Source organism: Alosa alosa, chromosome 8 (assembly GCF_017589495.1).
Source record: "Alosa alosa isolate M-15738 ecotype Scorff River chromosome 8, AALO_Geno_1.1, whole genome shotgun sequence".
Lineage (NCBI taxonomy): Eukaryota > Metazoa > Chordata > Actinopteri > Clupeiformes > Clupeidae > Alosa > Alosa alosa.
In genome coordinates, this window is record NC_063196.1 from 24,864,841 (window position 1) to 24,884,398 (window position 19,558).

Genomic DNA, 19,558 nt, shown 5'->3' on the forward strand with positions numbered 1-19,558 from the left:
ACAGGAAATGGCATTCCTGGGCCCCTTGTTTCACATGAGACACAAAATCATAAACATTCTTTGCCGGGAGACATTGTCCCAGGCTGCACAGGTAATGCTGTTTTGAGTCAAAACCAGTGATAGCCTACTATATACACTTAATAGATACACCTATATGCATCTCCAATTCTAGGGAGTTTTCCCTCGCCCCTCATGGGCCCTCTCTGAATGTTTAACACTCTGTAAAGAGCCATGAGACCAAGTGAAATTAAACTGAAAATTGAAATTGAAATTACTAGTGTGGCTCACTTTAGCTAACTGTCACGTGTCACAGCTGTTCATATAAGCCCTATGAGACTATTCCAAAATCATTCATATTGTGAACCAGGGCTCTACACTAAAAAAAATTTCCAGGAGCACTTGTGCGACACAAATTTGGGCGCACAGTCAGTTCTGTACTTAACTTACACATAATCTAACATTACACTGCAGCTAACAGTTAAACATGCCAGTGCACCAATTGAAAAGATTAAGAATGACTGACGACATTTATGCTACAGGAAACAGGATTTTAAAGATCAGTGCCTACTGTCTGTTCTATGCGAGTCTGTTCTATTTTCCTACATTTTGTTAATTTAGCTAATCCAAATATGCCTATGGTGACCTATCTGACTGCATACTGAATACTAATACTAAAACAGTCCATTTGCTCTTCCACAAAACCCAACAGTCTAATCAAGGATATATTTTTTATAATTTTATTTTTTATTTGAAATATCTGCATTGATGGGGGCAGTTAGGCAAACATTAGGCCTACTTTCGTTTTGCACTTCAGCTTCAGTGTAAACAAACAAGAATGCGTGGAAGCCTGGAGTTGTCAGTAGCGTTCTACCTTTGAATAAAATGGGAGTATTACGGGAGGCTACTTTTGTGCCTGTTCGCTACAGCTATATTTTGCATATTGCAGCCAATACGTCAACTGGGCTAAAAGGCATGTTAGGTTACCTTTCGTTCTCTCACTGCATTCTCAGAATCTCATCCTCTTCCTCCTATATCCGATGAATTCGGTGGATAGAAGAACTAATTTCTTCAATCTTTGCATCTTGGCTGGCTAGTCTAACTTTCCGCTTTTTCTGCGCGCTCTTGGATTTGATAGAAGCGACTACTAGCGAGTCACAACGCGAAACTGCTAACGTTGATGGGAGGTGTAGTTTTTATGCTGCATTCGCGACGTGATTCTATGGTTTGCACCAGTAATGTTTCTCGATGTTGCGGTGTATTTTGTAGACAAACATTGACATGTTTAGAAGTCATTCGCACCAGTGCGCCTAAATATTTTTTTGCACTCGCACGCAATCATTTTTACTCGCATGTGCGAGTGAAATGGGCGCACTGTAGAGTCCTGTTGTGAACTAATGTGAACTCTACCCAGTCTGAAATGATATTGAGATGCTCCTGTCTGTTTTGCTGATTGAGTTTCTGTCATGAGTTTCTGCTTTGCCTATTTAAGTTCCTACAAAAAGTGGATAAAACCTTGTGTGAACGCATGGAGAAGAAGCCAAAGCTGGCCGAGGCCAGCGTTGTTGTTCCTCAACACGATCAGAAGGTACTGTCAGTACGTACTCCAATGATAAACCAGTTTCATGAGTTAATCAGATTACTGTCCGACACGAGTCTTAGTGTACACGACTTTGACCTGTGAATGATACCGCAAGTCTGCGATTCAGTGTTTAGGAAAACAAAGGCCACCTACAGGCCAGGACACCTGTATCAAGAGTGCTTTTAGCATGTGTCATTGGGGTTAAAAGGGGTAAAGGTCGCTAACACATACACCAGTGCGACAAACACACACAGACACACACACATGCACCTGTGAGATGAGTGGTAACCCTTACGTAACATAATTACCTTGAGTACAGATTTAACTCTGGGCTGGGCAGCCTGTGTGATATCTGACCAGAAATCCCCCTGCCACCTGCCCCCATAGCACCATCGCAGACTCACACAGTGCTGCCCCAACTAGTAAAAACAGCATGCAGACCTGTGCCCACTAAATATCTACTAAATGCACTTGGGCGGTCGGTAACACGTGAATGAGCACACCGGCTTAGTCTCCTCTAACTGCTATGGGGAGTGAGAGGACAGTGTGCGGCTTTTCAGAGGAGGTAAAATAGCTTTTGCTACATCATTTATAAAGCGCAAAGAAACTTTGCTGTTTAACACTCAGGTAGATGGAAACAGGGGAAGAGGGTTTATACAAAACTGGGCCATCGGAGAGAGGCTGTGGAGGACACAGGTAGGCTAACAAACAGGCTTATGAAACACACACACACACACACACACACACACGTGAGCACAACACACAAGAATAGCATACAAGCCATTATCCTTTGTGGGAACCTAGCCTAAAATGTGTAGCTGTGTGTGTGTGTGTGTGTGTGTGTGTGTGTGTGTGTGTGTGTGTGTGTGTGTGTGTGACAACATAAAGGGGAAAGGGAGAAGAGCATATCCCGAGAGCATGTCTTCTGCACCCCCACAGGCCTCAGGGAAGGGGTGACCCCTCTAAACATGACAGGTGCTGAGAAGAAGCAAGCGCAGTCACATGACCGGACAAGAAGCCCTCTTCAAAGCCAAAACTACTGGGGGACGATTGTGCAGTGAGAATCCCAATCAGGCCCCTGTGAAACCTGCGTTGTGTTGTCCAGCCCTGCACCTGCCCGGGCTCGAACCCTCGGACTGGGAGGCGGGGGCATAGGAGGCCAAAACCCACATCTTACACCTGCACACACACACACACACACAGAACCATGAGGCCAAAACCCATGTCTTACACCTGCACACACACACACGCACACACACACACACACACACGCATAGAAGGCCAAAACCCAAGTCTCGGCATCGGGAGGGTGGTTAACTTACTGCACAGCTACTAGACCACACCAGCTGGCTACCATTACACCTGCACGCACACACACACACACACACACACACACAGACACAGGCGCGCGCGCACACGCACACACACACACACACACACACGCTTTTGGGCCCTTGCTGAATACTGGATACATAAACACAGGCAACATCAGTCTAACCAAGGCCTCACAGTGCATTCAGTAAAATTGAAATACACCCTACAATGTTGTAAGTGCTTGTTCTTGTGTTTAAGGCCTCATTCTGTGGTAACCTAGACCTGAACCAAGGCTGTACTGTGTGACATACATTTTCTACATGCTACAAAAAAAAAAAATCAGTCTGTGTCACAGATAATTTACCAGCATAGAACAAGTGGGATACAGCTTTGCGTTAGATATACATTGCATGCGTGTGATTATGAGCCGTTTGTTTGTTTGTTTGTTTGATTGAAGTATGTGTGTAAACTGTCAAATTTGAACTCACTGCAGGCTTTACACTCAGCATACCACTGGTCTCACTTAGTAGTACTTGATTAGCCAAACATGGTGAAACTATTGGTTCCAAAAAAGCTTCACAATACTTTCACTAGGACTGTTTTAGCCACAGACCTTCAGCTATCTTCTGTGGGCTACACACTGTCTGTGTATGGGATGGTTTAGTGATGCATATCATGGATGTGCGATTTATGACATGCCAGTTAGCCTGTTCATTTGCACTACTGGTTAGATGTAAAACTGTAGCCTATTTTGTTGTACTGGTATTTTACTTGGGCAATGAAAATTGAGTTGAATCTACTCTAATCTTAAACTTGGAAATATGAACTGTTAACTAATTAACTGATTTCCAATGCATATTTAGAAGCTCTTAAAAAAGAAAATCACAAAAAAAAAAAAAAACATAGCATGACCTCTCCTGATGGCTGTTATGTGCTACAATCAAGCTCTGTGGCACCAGTGCTATGTGCAAAAAAAGTTAAACATAAAGTACAGCGTTGTGAACACTGCCTACTCGTGCATTTACTCAACTTCACAAGATTCCAATCGGTCATCACACAGAAGTGCGCCAATTTCTCTTTCTGACCCTCATTGACTCGCTTTCTTTCTCACGGATCTTATGTGTGTGCATTCTCCACAGCCACCCACTACATACACACAGAGAGGGAAAATAAAAACCCAGATCTTTGCGTTTTCATCAGATGGGATGAGCAACACTGATAGGCACTCCTCTGGGATTACGGATGATTTCAGGATTAGACAGCGGGTCAAGACCCATGATTGCTTTTTGTTTATTTTTATCCATTTTATTTTTAAACGTTCACATTTTCGATCAAAGCTAAAAAGCATGTGTAGCACAATCTGAAAGCAGCCGGGGTTACATAACTGACAGAGTGAGTGAGTGTATGTCTCTGCTGCTACAGAAAATTGCACATCACACTGTCAATTAGAACTTCCATGTCATTAGTCTAGCCTATGTTAACACCCCCCCCCCCCAAAAAAAAGGGGTATTATAGCAGAGATAATCATAAATAAACAGATTGCGATTTCAAACACACCACTCCAGTTCACTTAACCATAGTGGCCACTGTTCGAAAATGTATTGTGTTATACAACAAGCAAATCTAATCTAATTGAGCACTACCATAACACCAACGCCATTCCTTGCTTGGACACCCTTTGAGTGAACAACTCATTGTCCGCTGTATCTCTGCATTCACTGCTTGAGGATTGTGTGGAGTGGAGAGCGGCACGCACGCACGCACGCACGCACACAGCAAATGGCAGAAAAGTGCTCATGGAACCTCTTCAGAGTGCACACTAGGGTAAATATTAGAAAGTAGCTTTGAATCAACATTTATTTGAATAATTTAATACTGATTCATGAAATCCAGAGATCAATGCTTTAATGCACTGTAGTCCTCCACGTTTTTCCTATGGAGGCTTGCTTAAAACAAACATTTAATGAAACTTTTTCGGGTTTAGTTCTTAATGTAAATATTTATATTTCTAATAATGCACCATGTTAAAGGGCTTATTGTACAATGTCCAAGCCACATTGGTTGTAACTTAAATATCTCTAGCGGAATCAAATCATATCTTAAACGGAATTGAGATCTTGTGAATCAGAGTGGAAACGATTCAATAAATCTGTGCAGCACCCAGCCCTAGTGCATGTGCACACGTGCACACACACACACACACACACCTCAGGCCTTTTCATTCACCTCCATCCAGCCAAGGCTGGCTGAGATTCAACACACTCATCCCTTCATACTGCCCCACCTCACAGAGCTCTTTACCTGTACCAGGAATAGATGCGCACAGCCCAAAAGCACTGCCCATTCAGCACATGGCAAGGGGCACACCCTAGCAATCCTCCATGGTCATCAAAGCAGCGTTAGGCCATAGAGTTCTGGTCTACGACTAGCAAACGGACTAGCCTACCTAAAAAGTGTACAAAAACCTTTCAAATACCACCAACCACAACCCAGATGGCGTGAATTAAAGCTTGCTAACAACTAACTTAGCCTTTTTCTGCGATACTGATGGCACAGTCTTGCTGTGAAGGCTCCTCCCCCCTCTTTTTTTTTGCTGGGTGCTCCTTCCCAGCCCCACAAAACAGCTCAGTGCATAACCTGGCCTAGCAGTAGACACTGGTTTGTCCTTTGCATGACCATATTCCATCAAAAAGAATTTGAAGATGGCACCAAAAGGTAGCTGCTTGCAAAAACATACCTCAGAAATTGGTAGATTGCTACACGGTGTTACTTAAAATGCCCATAAGCTTTTGCTTCTACAAGGCCATGATGAATTTGTGTTTACTCTGCGTTAGGCTACATGATGATTGCGCTCTGCTCATGTGCATGTAGTTTCCCTGAACCAGGTCAGGCCCACACAGGCTACAGCATCTTGAACATGGCTAATTTCACAAGTGTAGAGAGAGATCAGCACGAGATGACAGCAGTTTCACAGACACTCGCACTGCACAGGGTAGTTTAACCCCTTGGTGCATAACATAGATTTCGGGAGCAGTTAAAAAGACTGCATTAGAGGAGGCTGCACAGATGACCGAGTCGATCGGTCACCAGGCTGACAGAATTCATTAGGCAGAGTAATTTCCAAACGGTCACGGCGGGAAATGACGTGGGCTCCGCATGATTGATTTCTACATTCTCCACCGAGCACCTTTGCTCGTTCAGTACAACAGAAGTGCAGCGTTTGATCAGCCATGCAGGTAGAAAAATGATTATGTAATTGACTTCCCACCATTACTTTCCATTTCCACATCTCTGTATGTAGAACCAATTCTATACTGATATGGAGAGTGTGATTGCAAGTAATATTTCAGACAAGTTTTTAATGGACTTTTTCAAGAGTCAACAATCGAACTATTTCTTTTCAGCAAATTGGCACATCTGACACTACTCCATGCAATACTAGAAGCCATATGTGCTCTAGTGAGTAAAAAGTTTACAATATGTCCTGACTCCTGTCATTCTTCTGCCCCATAGACACTTAGGATACATCTGAATCAATATACACTACATCGTATGTTTCTTTGATACTATTGTAATGATACATATAGGCCTAATTTTCTTGATTTTTCATCAAGACTGTATGATACATTTCTGTATGATAGCCTGCTTATTTTTCTCTCGTACTTGGTCAGTGGTTGGCTTGGAGCAATCAGAAATTCGCTACATAGTTGAACTGCAATTCAACAAAATGAATAAAGACAGCCACCAACCTCACTGTTGTGTCCTCTCAAATTGAAGTTTATTCTCTGAGGTGTCGTCCGGTCCCTTCTGCAGTGGCTTGAAGTGAACGTCACTCCTACAACACCCCGGCCATTCCCCGTCGCGAGCCAGCCCTCCTCATAGTAGCGCTTCCGACACACCGGCTTCTCCTTCTCGCTCTTCGGCACGCGCCCTTTCCAGGACAAGCAGAGGATGTTCGAGTCGCTGCAGAGCACGGGGCCATGCTCGACCGCCGCGAACATTCCTGCCGCCAACAAACGGTTCTCCGATGTAGTAGCAAGGTGTTTCACGAGTTTCGTGCCAAGACACTTGAAGTGTCAGTGCGGGCTGGGCGCAAATGCTGCGGTCTGTGAGTTCATAGCACAAAGGCCACTACTCTGGAGTCAGCGATCCAATAATGATATCCAAAATAGGCGATGTGACCTTTTGAGATGAACTTCGTGTGGTTTGGGATCAGGGATATCTGGGTGGCGTTGCCAAAGTGATCACCTCAAATGTTCCATGATTCGTTTGTAAAATAATGAACGAGATGACATGCATAAACGGAAAAGGCACGTTGATCAAGTCATTTCAAAGTCTACAGTGAATAGATTGCTTGTTTTGTTTGGATTGACTTCAAATTTTTCTTCGTCGTAGGCTATCCTTACTTTTCAATCATCCGTGTTAACTCAGTCATTAATGTTCAACAGCAGTGTTTTTAAACCACCAATGCAATCGCCTATCAACTTAACGACATAATTAAAAAGGAAAAAACTTCACCTTGCTCTTGTCACCGGCGGCAAGGTGTATTTCTTTAATACCCGCGATCGTCTACAGACATCCAATTTACTCCACTTAGAGGCGCCGAGTCTATGCCCGTCATTTCTGATGCCTTTTCTACAGTGTCAACATAATCCCAGAAATCTACTCCAATCATCTGACAGCAAAAGCCGGCTTGTGGTGCCAGTGGAATTGGTAGCTACTTTTATTTTTCAGCGATGTCCGAACGAGTTGAAAGTGAAGTCTGAATGGGTAATCATCATCTGTCCTTCCGCGGGAGAGCGGAACCCGGCAACGTCATTGCGTCATTGATTTTCGCTCCAATCAGCGCCGGGAATCCCTTCAAAGATGAAAGCACAGAAGCGCAGTGACATAAAAAAAAAAAAAAAAAAAAGAAAAAACACCTACGTTAGGTGGAGCACCACGCACACGAAAAACAGAAAATTGGCCTTTCAAATGTCACAAGCTTACGTTAACCACAAAAGGAAACCCTAGTTTACCATTTGATAAAAAAAAAAAAAAAAGGAAATGTAGGGGCTCGGCTTGGCTGCTGTTCAAGCATTCATCAATTTTATTTTCCTTGCTAAAAGTCTAAGTCTACACATCTACGGAAAGCCAAGGTGTTGACAGGCAACGAATAACAAAGTGAAAAATACACTGAAATTACTACTTTAAAATGGCTGCACATTGACGAATCTTTTAGAAATGCTGCTTGACAATTAAAACAGCACAAATACTAGTAAGCCTAATAATAAAGCATACCTGGTGAATCCCTTCAAATAATGTGATTAAAGCTTACTAAAACGTTCCCTTTCCCCAATAAACAACTGCTGAGCTATAACATGCAGTAACAGATCATGTCTTACAATCGTGACATAGCCTACACGGCACCCCTTTGGCTATATGATATATGATAGGCTACATCTTTATCGCAAGTCAATTAAAATGACCATCTTCAAATCACAACTAGCAAATGAACAGACTAGCAGCTATAACGTCAATTTGGGTCATTCAGACATGACAAAAAAGTTGGCTAGTATGCAATCTCCACTACAAATACATAGTCAAACGACCGGAGTGCCACTGTTGAATCATTCCAATTTTTCTATCCACATCTAAGGTCAGACAATTTGACAATTTCTACTACAAATACATCGGCCCAATACCTAGTATTTTGATTCATGTAAACAGCTCAAGTTAATCACTATTGTACAATTCACATACAAATCGTGATGCATCTTCCTATGTTTTATCACCTTCTCATTATAGATGTATCTGCCTTACAACATACAGAAATAACGTTATATTTTAAAGCAATTTGATATCTAACGTTATCGTTAGCTTGTCTAATATGAACGTTAGCCAACATTAGCAAGCCATCATTAACAATAATATGCAAGCAAAACGGTTATTCAGTTGCAAAGTGACATTAACAGGAGTCTAACTGCAGTCATATTAGTAAATTAACACATTAAGTTAATTTCACTGTGCGTCAAAATCGAAATTAACCGAATCTGAAACGTGATAAAATGCTTACCTTTGTCGTTCAATGTTTGATAGCCTGAGCCACCTCACTATGCAGGGCCCGAATGCTGGGTCACGTGATGGTCACATGATTCCTGTCTTTGGCAGCTTTCCTCTCAGTGTATGAGGAGAGACAACCAAGGCCGCCCCTAACGGGCAGCCTACAACTTTGCACACTTTGTAGACTACACAAGAAAAACACACTGCTTATGTAAATGAGGGAATACTTGCATATTTGATCTCAAGGGGCGAAATCTTCAAGTTGAAAGTCTTTAAGGATTGAAAACTAAATCAACATAGGGCTGGATTCACAAGGATTTACAAAGTAAAAATGTTTAAAATCACAGACTGATCCAATGTGCATGAATTCCATCATTTGAACTTATGTGCTTCAGTTAGGTTAGTGAGGTAAGGTAAGTTTATTTATATAGTGCATTTTTAAAAACCCAATTTTTGCAACCCAAAGCACTCCACACACAGACATCAAGACATAAACAGACAAGTTGAGAAATAATCGACAATAAACAGAAACAAGATGCCCGAAGGAGCAGCATGACTCACCAGCCTACCCATAAAGCACAGACATCAAGACAAACAAACAAATTAACAAATAATAAAAAGTAAATATAGCTGCAGGCAGTAATGGCGGACCTGATCACCTGCGGTCTGCGACCCATGACATTATGGAATCCAACATGCACTCACATGTGGTGCATGTGTCAATTCAAATGCATGTATCTGATGTGTGTGCTATTTGTTTTTGCAAATTTTATACATTGGAAACACTCATTTCGTGTCTGATGTGACGTTTATGAACCAATTTATGACATACACTTTGAGATATGCAGTGCAACTATTGACAAGTTATCCTAAAAACCCCTTTCAGTCTATATCCACTGGGCATAAGGGGCGCTATGGAGTCCCTGGGCCACATTTGGGCCCAAATCTCTTTCCCAGAGTAGAAACTGGGATGGATGATATGGTTGCCAAATGTCATGATTTGTCGCCTGTGGGAACCAATAATTTCAGCCTACTTGACAGGGAGTGGGGGGCATGACCATAATATAAAAGGACACCTGTGAATTCATACACAAAATGTGAAATGAATCTAATGAAACTTCTAGGAATTGTAGAGGTAATACCATTGAAGTGAAATAGCCATTCTATCTGTTGTCAGATGGTAGTGCTATGCCAGACATGTATGTTGGACATGTGAATATCATCATTACCATAATAATCAACTAGAAATTCAATTCCAAGAAATTAACAGTGCATGCAAATGAAAAAAAACAGAGACAGTTGCTAGGGTGTTGCTAGGGTAATCATAGTGGTTACTATGCTATATAAAGTGGTTGCTATGCTGGTTGCTAGGGTAATCATGTTGGTTGCCAAGGCAGTTGTTCGGTTGACATTACGGTAGTGGTTGGTAGTTTGTTGCTAGGGTAGATATGGTGGTTGTTATGCTAAATAATGCCGGTTGCTAAGGTTACTATGTTAATATGGCAGTTGCTTGGATGACACTTTGGTAGTCATTGCTAGATTGTTGCTAGGGTACCTGAGATGGTTGCTGGGGGTAGATATGGTGGTTGTTATGCTAGAACAGTTGTTATGCAGGTTGCTATGGTGGATGCTAGGTTAGCATTTTTGTAGTGGTTAATAGGTTGTTGTTAGGGTAATTGAGATAGCTGTTAGGCTTTTCCTAGGGTAATCATAGTGGTTACTCTGCTATAAAGATATGTCTATGTTGGTTGCTAAAGTAAGCTGTGGAGGTTCCTAGTTAGTAATTGAATTGGATACAAGGAAGTTTATTGTCACATGCATATAGTTACTGGAAGTAAGAAATGCAGTGAAATTATGTCTGGTGTCAGCCTATTTGTGCATTTATGGGGGGGGGGGGGGGGTAAAGTGCAGTAGAAGAGGGGTTTAGTAGTGGCAAGGGCTGCATAAGAAAGGTGGGGGAGGATTGGGATGGGGGGGCACCAACAAGGAGCACCCAAGAGCAACAGGGGCAAGGAAAAACTCCCTTACCAAGGAAGAAACCTTGGGCAGATCCACGGCTCAAGGAGCTAACCCAACTGCCAGGGGTCTTGGCGATTAGACATGGATGTTGATAGGAGTATGAATGGTTTGAAGTAAATGGATGGAGAGAAAGTTGGTGCCTTTGTAGGTCTTATAAAGGACACTATGTATTTTTCTTGTGGTTGCTTGGTAGTTACTGTGGTTGTGAAACATTGAAAAACATTACATGGGCAATATGTAGGTTACCTATACATTTTATGCTGCTCTAGGAATGGGACTTGCAGCATGTGCTAGGATGGATGGATGAATATAATGATATAGATGGAGGGATGAGTAGGCTGAATATTTGTAGTTCCTAGTTGGAATGGAGGACACCATTGAATATAATCCTACAATACAATATGGCAAAAAATGGCAATTTCCAAAACAATAACATCATTATACACAAGCATGGAGCCCTTGAACAGTCCAAATTGGCAACTAGCAACTATTTTATATCCTAGCTGTAACGTTATATGAGTTTCACAATAGTGTTTACGGTGGTAGACGTTGTTTAAATATTAGGCCTAATCGTCATTGCCAAAAGACGGAGATCAACGTCGGAAGTTGACATTGATTCAGTGAAGTTATAGTAGGCTAGCCTAAGCATAACGTTAAAGAAGCACTATGCAGGTCTGGTTATTCCTTCACTGTTTCTGGGTTTTCGCCGGATTTGGGCTCACATTTTTCACTACACAGCTCCCCCTGCAGCTTCGGTAGAAAGTGACTGCTACGCTAAACCACCACTAGCTAGCGAGCTAGCCATCAAGAAACCAAGCTGAACACATACAGGGCTCACAATATAATGGTTGAGCACACATTGTTCAAGAAACTATCAAACCACATTACAAAGACGAAGTTCACCCAAGGGTAGGCTACTTACAATTTCAACAGTAACAAAGCCAAGTTGGCGTCCGTTTTGCAGTCTTCTTCGAAACTACAATCTGACTACATTTTCGAGGTGCTATTGGATACTTCCGCTGAGTCACATCCGGATTTACCCGGTCCGGGTTCAGAAAGTTGCATATTCGTTTTTTTCCGTGGAGAAGCGATAGGGGGAGACGAAGCACCCACCAAACAACCTGGAAAGTGTTGTAGAACCATCAGAACGACTGCATAATTAAGGTCATTTCACAACCTGCATAATTAAGGTCATTTTTGCTAAAATTGTTGCATAGTTCTTTTTTAATGTTACCAGAACGAATTAACATGATTCTATGCGCAGATATCCGCTATGACAATAGCCTAAATTTTATTTAGCTAGCGACATTACTATCTAGGTCTGTCCCATAGGTCTGTCCTGAGGTGGTTAACACTATTTTCATTCAAGTAGTAGGCCTATGCCTGGCTTGATAACGTTATTTGTTTTAGTCGGAAAACGTTCGATTTGGTCAGCGCATTCTATCATAACCCCACACCGGCAGCACAGCAAATTACATGTATAATATGTAAAAGACAGAGGTGTTTACATAATTATATTATTTCTTTTCCTTTTGCAGAATTCTGCAGAATTGACAGACATCATTGGGTTTTGGTACCAGTGCTTCTCCTCGCAATACTGCTCCCACTACTAATTTGGAGGTATGTTTACTTTTTTGCTCATTGCAACAAAGATATTTATAAGGGTAGCACTCCAAACTCTTTTATAGGCCTACCATTCTGGAAATAGGAATCGTGTATTTTGGGCAATAAGTAGCAATGCCATATTTTGTGTATGTTAAAGGTGCTCTTGGGTGGACTGCGATTGATGGAATTGGCCATAGCTGGATGTGTCAACGCTCCTGACTAACTGAGGGACTGCTATACCAGCCAAGGGTGTCTCCGCTTCGGTGGTCATTGGCCAGAAAGGTCACCGTTGCAGCTCCCCAGCAGTGGCCTGAGAGCCTGGGGTTGTTGGAGGTGTTAAAGGGACACCAGACAAGCCTGATGCCTTTTCTCTACGAAGCTCCTCCTTGCGTCTGTACGTGTCGACACGTGTGCGAGCCCTCGCTTGCCCTGAAGCTCTTTTCCTTTTCTTTGCATCCTTGCTTCCGTCAAGGGTTTTCGCTGCTTCTTCGCCAGCTCTGCCATTATACACACGTTTGCAACAATCGCTCGTTAGCCTGTGCTGGGGATGCAGGATACACTGATCCTGCTTCTTGCGATGTCTGAGACTTTGTGAGACTGAAGGTCTGCGGGTCGGATATACCGAACTTGCAAGTGGAATATTCTTCCTACAGGCAATAGGGGCGGGCGAGAGAGTCTTCATTCGCCCTGTAATGAGTCCTTTAACCATATACCGACTTACGAAGCTGATTAATTAACACGAAAATGTTGCCTGGTGTCCTTTTAAGCTGCTGGCCATCAGGGACACACTTGATTACAGTTGATTGTGCAGCTTACAACTCTGTCCAAATGGTAAATCTTGCCACATCTATGATTTTAATATTCATATCATCCTCCTCGTTTGACAGACCGTGAAGCTAGCAGGAGTGCTGTTCTTCTCCTGCACTAGGCACGTTCTCCAATCAGAAGTGCTGTTCTTCTCATGCACTAGCACGCTCTCCAATCAGAAGTGCAGTTCTTCTCGTGCACTTGGCACGCTCTCCAATCAGAATTTGCCATTACACTGCACAAATCTATATTTAAAGGGGCACTTGGCAGCTATTTCAACTTAATAAACCCATTTAGAAATTATTTGGATGGTTAAATGACCTGTGAAAAGGGTGACTTTCCCGGCTCCCCCTAGCATCCCCAGGCGGAAAACCAACCTTGCAACATTGGGACTATGCCGGTAAGAGAAGTGAGAAACAAGAAACTCATTTTAAATCGTGTTTCTTACCTTGTAACATCCACATTGTTCTGCCGAACTTATGCTAACCGTTTTGCTAGCTTGTAAACAAATCCATGTGCTTTATCGTTACCCTTTTTGCACAGTTTGAAATAGCATAATGCACAACTTCTCCAGCAGAGGGGGAAATATAGCTAATCCTACCGAGTTCCCCTTTAATTTATATTACTCTAAACCACCTTCTGTAAACCAACTGCATACTACTGTCTACATTGCACTATATTTCTTGCCCTATCTTTGCACCACCTGTCTATACTTTGTATATCACATTGCACTTTTTGCTTTTTTTGCACTTCTGGTTATTCACAAACTGCATTTCGTCTGTACGTTTTTGTACTTGTACTCTGCACAATGGCAATGAAGTTGAATCTAATTTAATCTAAAAAGAAGTACTGTTCTTCTCATGCACTCGGCATGTTCTCCAATCAGAAGTGTCCCAACTTAAAGCGAAATTTGGAATATTGAATTGAAGCTTTCAAATATCATATCGCAAATCAAATTGCAATATCTGTCAGAAAAACTCACAGTTAGACATTTCCTTGTGCAGCCCTTAGGTGTAACCATTTCCCAGTTGAAATTGAATGGGAAACCAGTTCCTATGGCCACTTGGCCAGTGCGAATGCAAATGGAAAAACCAGTTTTGGTTAGAGTATAAAACTGTTTAGAAGTGGATTGTTCCTATAACTACGTTCCTGTAACTACTTGGTGGGAAAGTGGCTCATGTCTCCTCCACAGTTAACCCTTGAAGACCTGGGCTATTTCCAGTGTAATTGTACTATCTTTACTACTTAACATCTTATGTTGGTCATTGTAAGGGTCATCTATACATGCTATATCTTGTTATTTTTCTGGACTGGATTGTTTTTTGAATTCATGTCACCAGGAAGTGTCAGTAGAAATATCTATTTATGTGTGTAGGTGGGATTGCCTGGAATCTGGCAATTGCCTGGATCTCTGCATTTGTTACCTGAAGTAACCTGTGCTTGCATATGTGCAGATGTCATGTATTATTTTGTGGAGGAAGAGTTAGACTATCTCATGTTGTTGACCATTTAGGCAAGAATAAATGAACAAACCTTATAGAATCAGCTTGATGAGAACCGTTAAAAACCAGAACTCTGCTCTGTCCAACCAGGCTGAAACCAGCATCTGTTTAGGAGCACAAACACACATACATATTGAAAACACAGTTATGCTCTTGCAGAGGCTATTGATAGATTTAATTTCCCTTCTATTTACCATTAATAAACTGATTTTGCACAATTTCTTCAGATATGATGTTAATACATGGGGCCAAGCTATTGGAATAAATATTTTCTTCATTCTGTCAGATTAAAGCATGAACCAATTCTAATTCATTGAGTTAATTATCTTGAGACATTGTTGACCAATTGTGTTTGGTACATTCTGGATATATTTAAAGTCTTGTTGAGTAAGCTATGTGATGCACCTCATTTTTTCTCACATGAAGATTTTAGGAATAGATGTTTTTAATACTCTGTCCAGTAGGAGGCAGTAACACGTAGGGCGACTCGTGAATGCACAAAGCCATAGGACCTTGTTATGTTCTTCACAAGGAAAAAAATTAACCAAGAATGAAAAATAATGGTATCTGGTAAAGAACTGGAGAGGGTTGAAATCTTTAAATACCTGGGGGTCTGGTTTGATAAAGGTTGACATAGACACAACACATCCAAAAGATGGTAGATAAATGTAAAAGGATACTAAATGTGATGAGGTGTCTGTGTGGGGTAGATTGGGGTGCTACAAGGTCAGCGTTAAAAAAACATCTGTTCAGGCCTAATAAGATCAGTGTTTGACTATAGCTATATAGCATATGGGTCAGAGACAAGCAAACTTGATGGTAGCACAATCAAGCAATAAGGATAATCAGTGAAGCAATAGAAACTTCTCCAGTAGCTGCAATTCAGAGTTGGGGGAGATGCCCCTGCATTTGAGGAAGGACTGGCTGGCACTGGTATACTGGGCAAATATCAGGGGACATAAGGAGAACCACATGTCTCAGACAGTGTTAAGGGAATATATGAAAAACAATACAGATATGGATGTGAAATACGGTAAAGCAGAGATAAAAAAAAAAGTATGGCTAAAACCATTAAAAAGTGGCAACATATCTGGGACAATAAGTGCACAGGGTCAGGGAGACATCTATATAGGGAAGGTGGGAATATACAAGGGAAAGTGGGAAAAGACACACACACACAGGTCTAGACAGGAAGAAATTTTACCGACTAGGATGAGGCTAGGTCGTACAAAGCTGAATAGCACACTGTTTTTAATGAGAAAACATGTTGCTGGAAATGTTGAGTATTGCCAGAGCCATATACCTGAAACTGCATGTAGTAATTGACTGTCATAAATACAATCTGGGTACTTGTTACTCAGCAGAAAATAATGTGTCTCTAGATATTAAGACCTTATTGCAAAGAAATTCAGGGGAAATCTTTGGTTTCTTACTTTCTTTTTTGAAAAACACAGGCCTTTTTAAAAGGATATAAACTTTATTTTATTTGTTTGTTTTGCTTGTTTGTTTGTTTTATTAAACAGTACAGAATAGTCAGTGACTCCTGTTCCTCACTCCAGTCCAGTGGTGGCGGTAATGCACAAGAAATAATTGCCAACTGCCAATAAAAGAAGTAGAGAGAGGGGGAGAGGAATTCTGGGATATCAGTCATGGCGGCTCCCATAATAATGCTCGGGAGAAATGTTGGGGCAGTTGCGAGGACAATTTTCAGGACATCACGGGTAAAACACACGTTAAAACAGTGAATATAGTGTCCTTTCATGTATTCCAATGTTGTTTTTACTGAGTTTTGTTTGAGGCGATGTTTCTGTGTCATGTTATGATTGACTGGAGTTAGACTGTCTAAACAGTGAACACTGACATCTCTATCCATCGTAGGCATTACATCAAGTGGGCATTTGTGGACTATATGACAGACCAGCTATTTTCAGGTTTGTATTTACAGTATCTAGGTCTTGCTGGGTTGTATTTGTAAATATGACTTTTGTCGTCATTATAATTATCGACATCGAAGGATAACTATGGATAGATAATTTGTATATAATATGTATAAAATATATATATATATATTTATCGGTATTACGATTATGCAATAACTTTTAAGTATCAGTAGGCTATTTATTTTTAATAGCAACGAAGAATTAACCTGTCATACTGTCCGATGAAACAACCCTTACAAAAATAAACTGCAGTTATGAGAAGTAGCATTGCAGAACAATGATCTGTCCAAAACATTGCCTTCCTTCAGTATGTGCAGTATCATGCGACTTATTCAAGTTTGTTATTGCATTTCCAGCATATGCACTGCACATAATTCCTCTAAAACTGTTGTTTTGATGTTCCAAAAACTATTCAACCATTCAAATGTTACATTTGTTAAAACATTCGAATGTTTATCGTATACCACGATATGATTCTTCAAGTTCACGATATTGATGATATTGTGGCAATATTGTAGTGTATGTCACATGTTAAATGTTTACCTACCATTAATGTATAGTGTGCGTGGATATCATTTTCTCTTCAGCCAATCATGCCGTTTGCTATTACCAGCAACTTTCCACATTGCCAGTGTCCTCAGAAGTGCCCCTGCTGTAAGTTCCATTGACTAAACTGCCTTCAGTGATGTTAAATGCCAGCTGTAATATTCAACATACCTTTTTCATACTCACTCAAAGTAGCCTGGCATATGTTACTCATATTTTTTTTTGTGATTTATTCTTTGTAAGATCACAGTCACAGATGAACCAGATGCCCTCTATCAGAAGGTTGAAGTGCTGGTGAAGGGCCATGACAAGGCTGTTCTTGACAGTTATGAATTCTTTGCCACCATGGCTGCCAAAGAACTGGGCATTGGTCTCAGCAAAGTGTGAGTAGAAAGCTACACCATGGCATTTTCTAATACTAGGAGAGGGAGAATTCCGGTGTCATTTCCACACTTTAGGTCAATATCACACCGGAATTCTCCTTTAAGTTAAAGTTAAAACCTATATCCTATAATGGTGAATAGGATTTGTGATGATATAAAAACACTGCTTCTTAGTATGAAGTCTTCAAGTGATGATGTTTCATTAGGTATGCCATGGTCAAAGTATAGCATTGATGTTTTTAAACTAATTTTTCTGCGTCTTGCTTTTTTGGTTACTTTGTAGGTATGAGCCACCCAAACACATTGAGAGGTTAACATTGCTGAAATCTGTGCACATCTTCAAAAAACATAGGGTTCAGTATGAGATGAGAACTCATTTCAGATGCATTGAGGTGAGTGGATAATTGCATCAAATAGGTGTGTGTATGCGTGCCTTTTATTGATATGTAAGCTGTATTCATATGAATTAGTCCTCTGAGGCCAATTTTCTCTTATTGATAGCTGTCGAGAATAACAGGATCCACAGCGCAAGTATACTTGGAATACATTCAGAGGAATCTCCCAGAAGGTGTAGCCATGGAGGTGACAAAGGTAAGTCCAATATTGCCCAGAGTTGTGTTTATGGGAGGTTATGTTTATGCGACATATTGTTTAAAATTGAATTTCCCCTGGGGATCAATAAAGTATCTATCTATCTAAAACCTTTAAGCCTATTCATACATAAAATGTACCCCTTACTCAGTATGGACATGTAGATTTTAATGCCAGCTCTTTGTGCTACATCTTAAATACATTACACTTTTAGGATTTGGTGTGGTTTTATATCTCTTAAACATTAATACACTTAATTTTACACTGACAATAAGTACTCAGAAATATTCAGTCAAATTGAATTCTGTTAATTGGTGAGTGTTTAGTTAATTGAAAGAAAAGTTGGTACAGTTAATAGACCAATTGCTCATGTGGACTTAGAAGTAGAACTATAAAGTCTTTGGTGGTTCCCTTTTAATGTGTAAAGCAAAGCAATTCCTTAGAACTCCGTAGTCATTCTACAACTTATACTATCTGTCTGTGGCCCATAGACTGCCATAGAGAAGGTTCCAGAACATATCCAGAAGCCCATGTGGGATGAAGTCCCAACAAAAGAACAAGAACAAGCAAGCCAGTGAGTGGAGAGTGAAGAACATCAACAGAACGTCTCAATCCCTTCTTACCTGCTCTTAAGTTTGAAGAGTGGCCTCCAAACCTTTAGTCCAAATAAGCTGCATTTTGTGGCATTTGGACATTTCTGTGTCATTGTCAACAGAGAAAGTATAATGCATTTATGTGTATTGCAGAACTGTTCATTTGTTTTAATATAATTTTCTGTTAAATATTTGTTTTATTAAATCATTGAAGAAAATACATTAGTCTTTGGTCTGTTCTTATTGACTGCTCAGTGGTCATCCTTTGATAAATATCTACAGGAGCAGAAGCAATATGCTGTATGCCCCATGCAGTTTAAATATGTATTGCATGTAATTGATTAATTTGGCCCAGTCGATTATCGGCAGAATTGATCTCTAAATCCTGCTCGTTTCTCTCATAGTGCTGTAGCACCCTCTAGAGGTTTGTTATTATTATTTTATTTCAGAAGATTTTATTTCAAGTCATTAATTCAGTGTTTCAAGTTATTAATGTTGAACGAACCATCTAGCTCCAGGTTAAGTAACTCTGTATGATACTGACCGGTAGGTGAGCTCAGTACCTTTCTGGAAGCCGAAATCTTTTTAATTTGCATGTTGACATTTTAATGAAGCTTAAATGAACTGTTGTTCTATT

At 40.8% G+C, this 19,558-nt stretch overlaps 2 protein-coding genes across 5 annotated transcripts in view; one reads left to right on the forward strand and one right to left on the reverse strand.

Moving 5' to 3' along the window:
- tulp4a (TUB like protein 4a) overlaps positions 1 to 9,060 on the reverse strand; it is a 34,493-nt gene extending 25,433 nt beyond the window's left edge. For 2 of the 4 annotated variants that reach the window (XM_048250210.1, XM_048250208.1), the window contains exons 1-2: positions 8,949 to 9,060; positions 6,643 to 7,751 (exon numbers count right to left, since the gene is read on the reverse strand). In XM_048250210.1, the coding sequence (XP_048106167.1) occupies positions 6,643 to 6,894 (252 nt within the window). In that variant the 5' untranslated portion in view covers positions 6,895 to 7,751; positions 8,949 to 9,060. The remainder of the gene's footprint in view (positions 1 to 6,642; positions 7,752 to 8,948) is intronic. The other 2 variants (XM_048250211.1, XM_048250209.1) reach the window with 1 other exon arrangement.
- Positions 9,061 to 16,499: 7,439 nt separating this feature from the next.
- On the forward strand, positions 16,500 to 19,141 carry mrps10 (mitochondrial ribosomal protein S10). Its single transcript, XM_048250769.1, has 7 exons — positions 16,500 to 16,589; positions 16,747 to 16,799; positions 17,396 to 17,462; positions 17,598 to 17,737; positions 18,021 to 18,129; positions 18,239 to 18,328; positions 18,820 to 19,141. The coding sequence occupies exons 1-7, from the start codon at positions 16,518 to 16,520 to the stop codon at positions 18,904 to 18,906; spliced, it is 618 nt and encodes a 205-aa protein (XP_048106726.1). The 5' UTR covers positions 16,500 to 16,517; the 3' UTR covers positions 18,907 to 19,141.
- Positions 19,142 to 19,558: the final 417 nt, after the last annotated feature.

What these genes read in the sequence shown, in the direction of transcription:
- mrps10 (XM_048250769.1), top strand. Translation starts at nt 16,518, where the DNA reads ATGGCGGCTCCCATAATAATGCTCGGGAGAAATGTTGGGGCAGTTGCG. An exon ending in GGCATTGGTCTCAGCAAAGT is followed by an intron (nt 17,738 to 18,020) that starts GTGAGTAGAAAG and finishes GTTACTTTGTAG; the next exon opens with GTATGAGCCACCCAAACACA. An exon ending in CTCATTTCAGATGCATTGAG is followed by an intron (nt 18,130 to 18,238) that starts GTGAGTGGATAA and finishes TCTTATTGATAG; the next exon opens with CTGTCGAGAATAACAGGATC.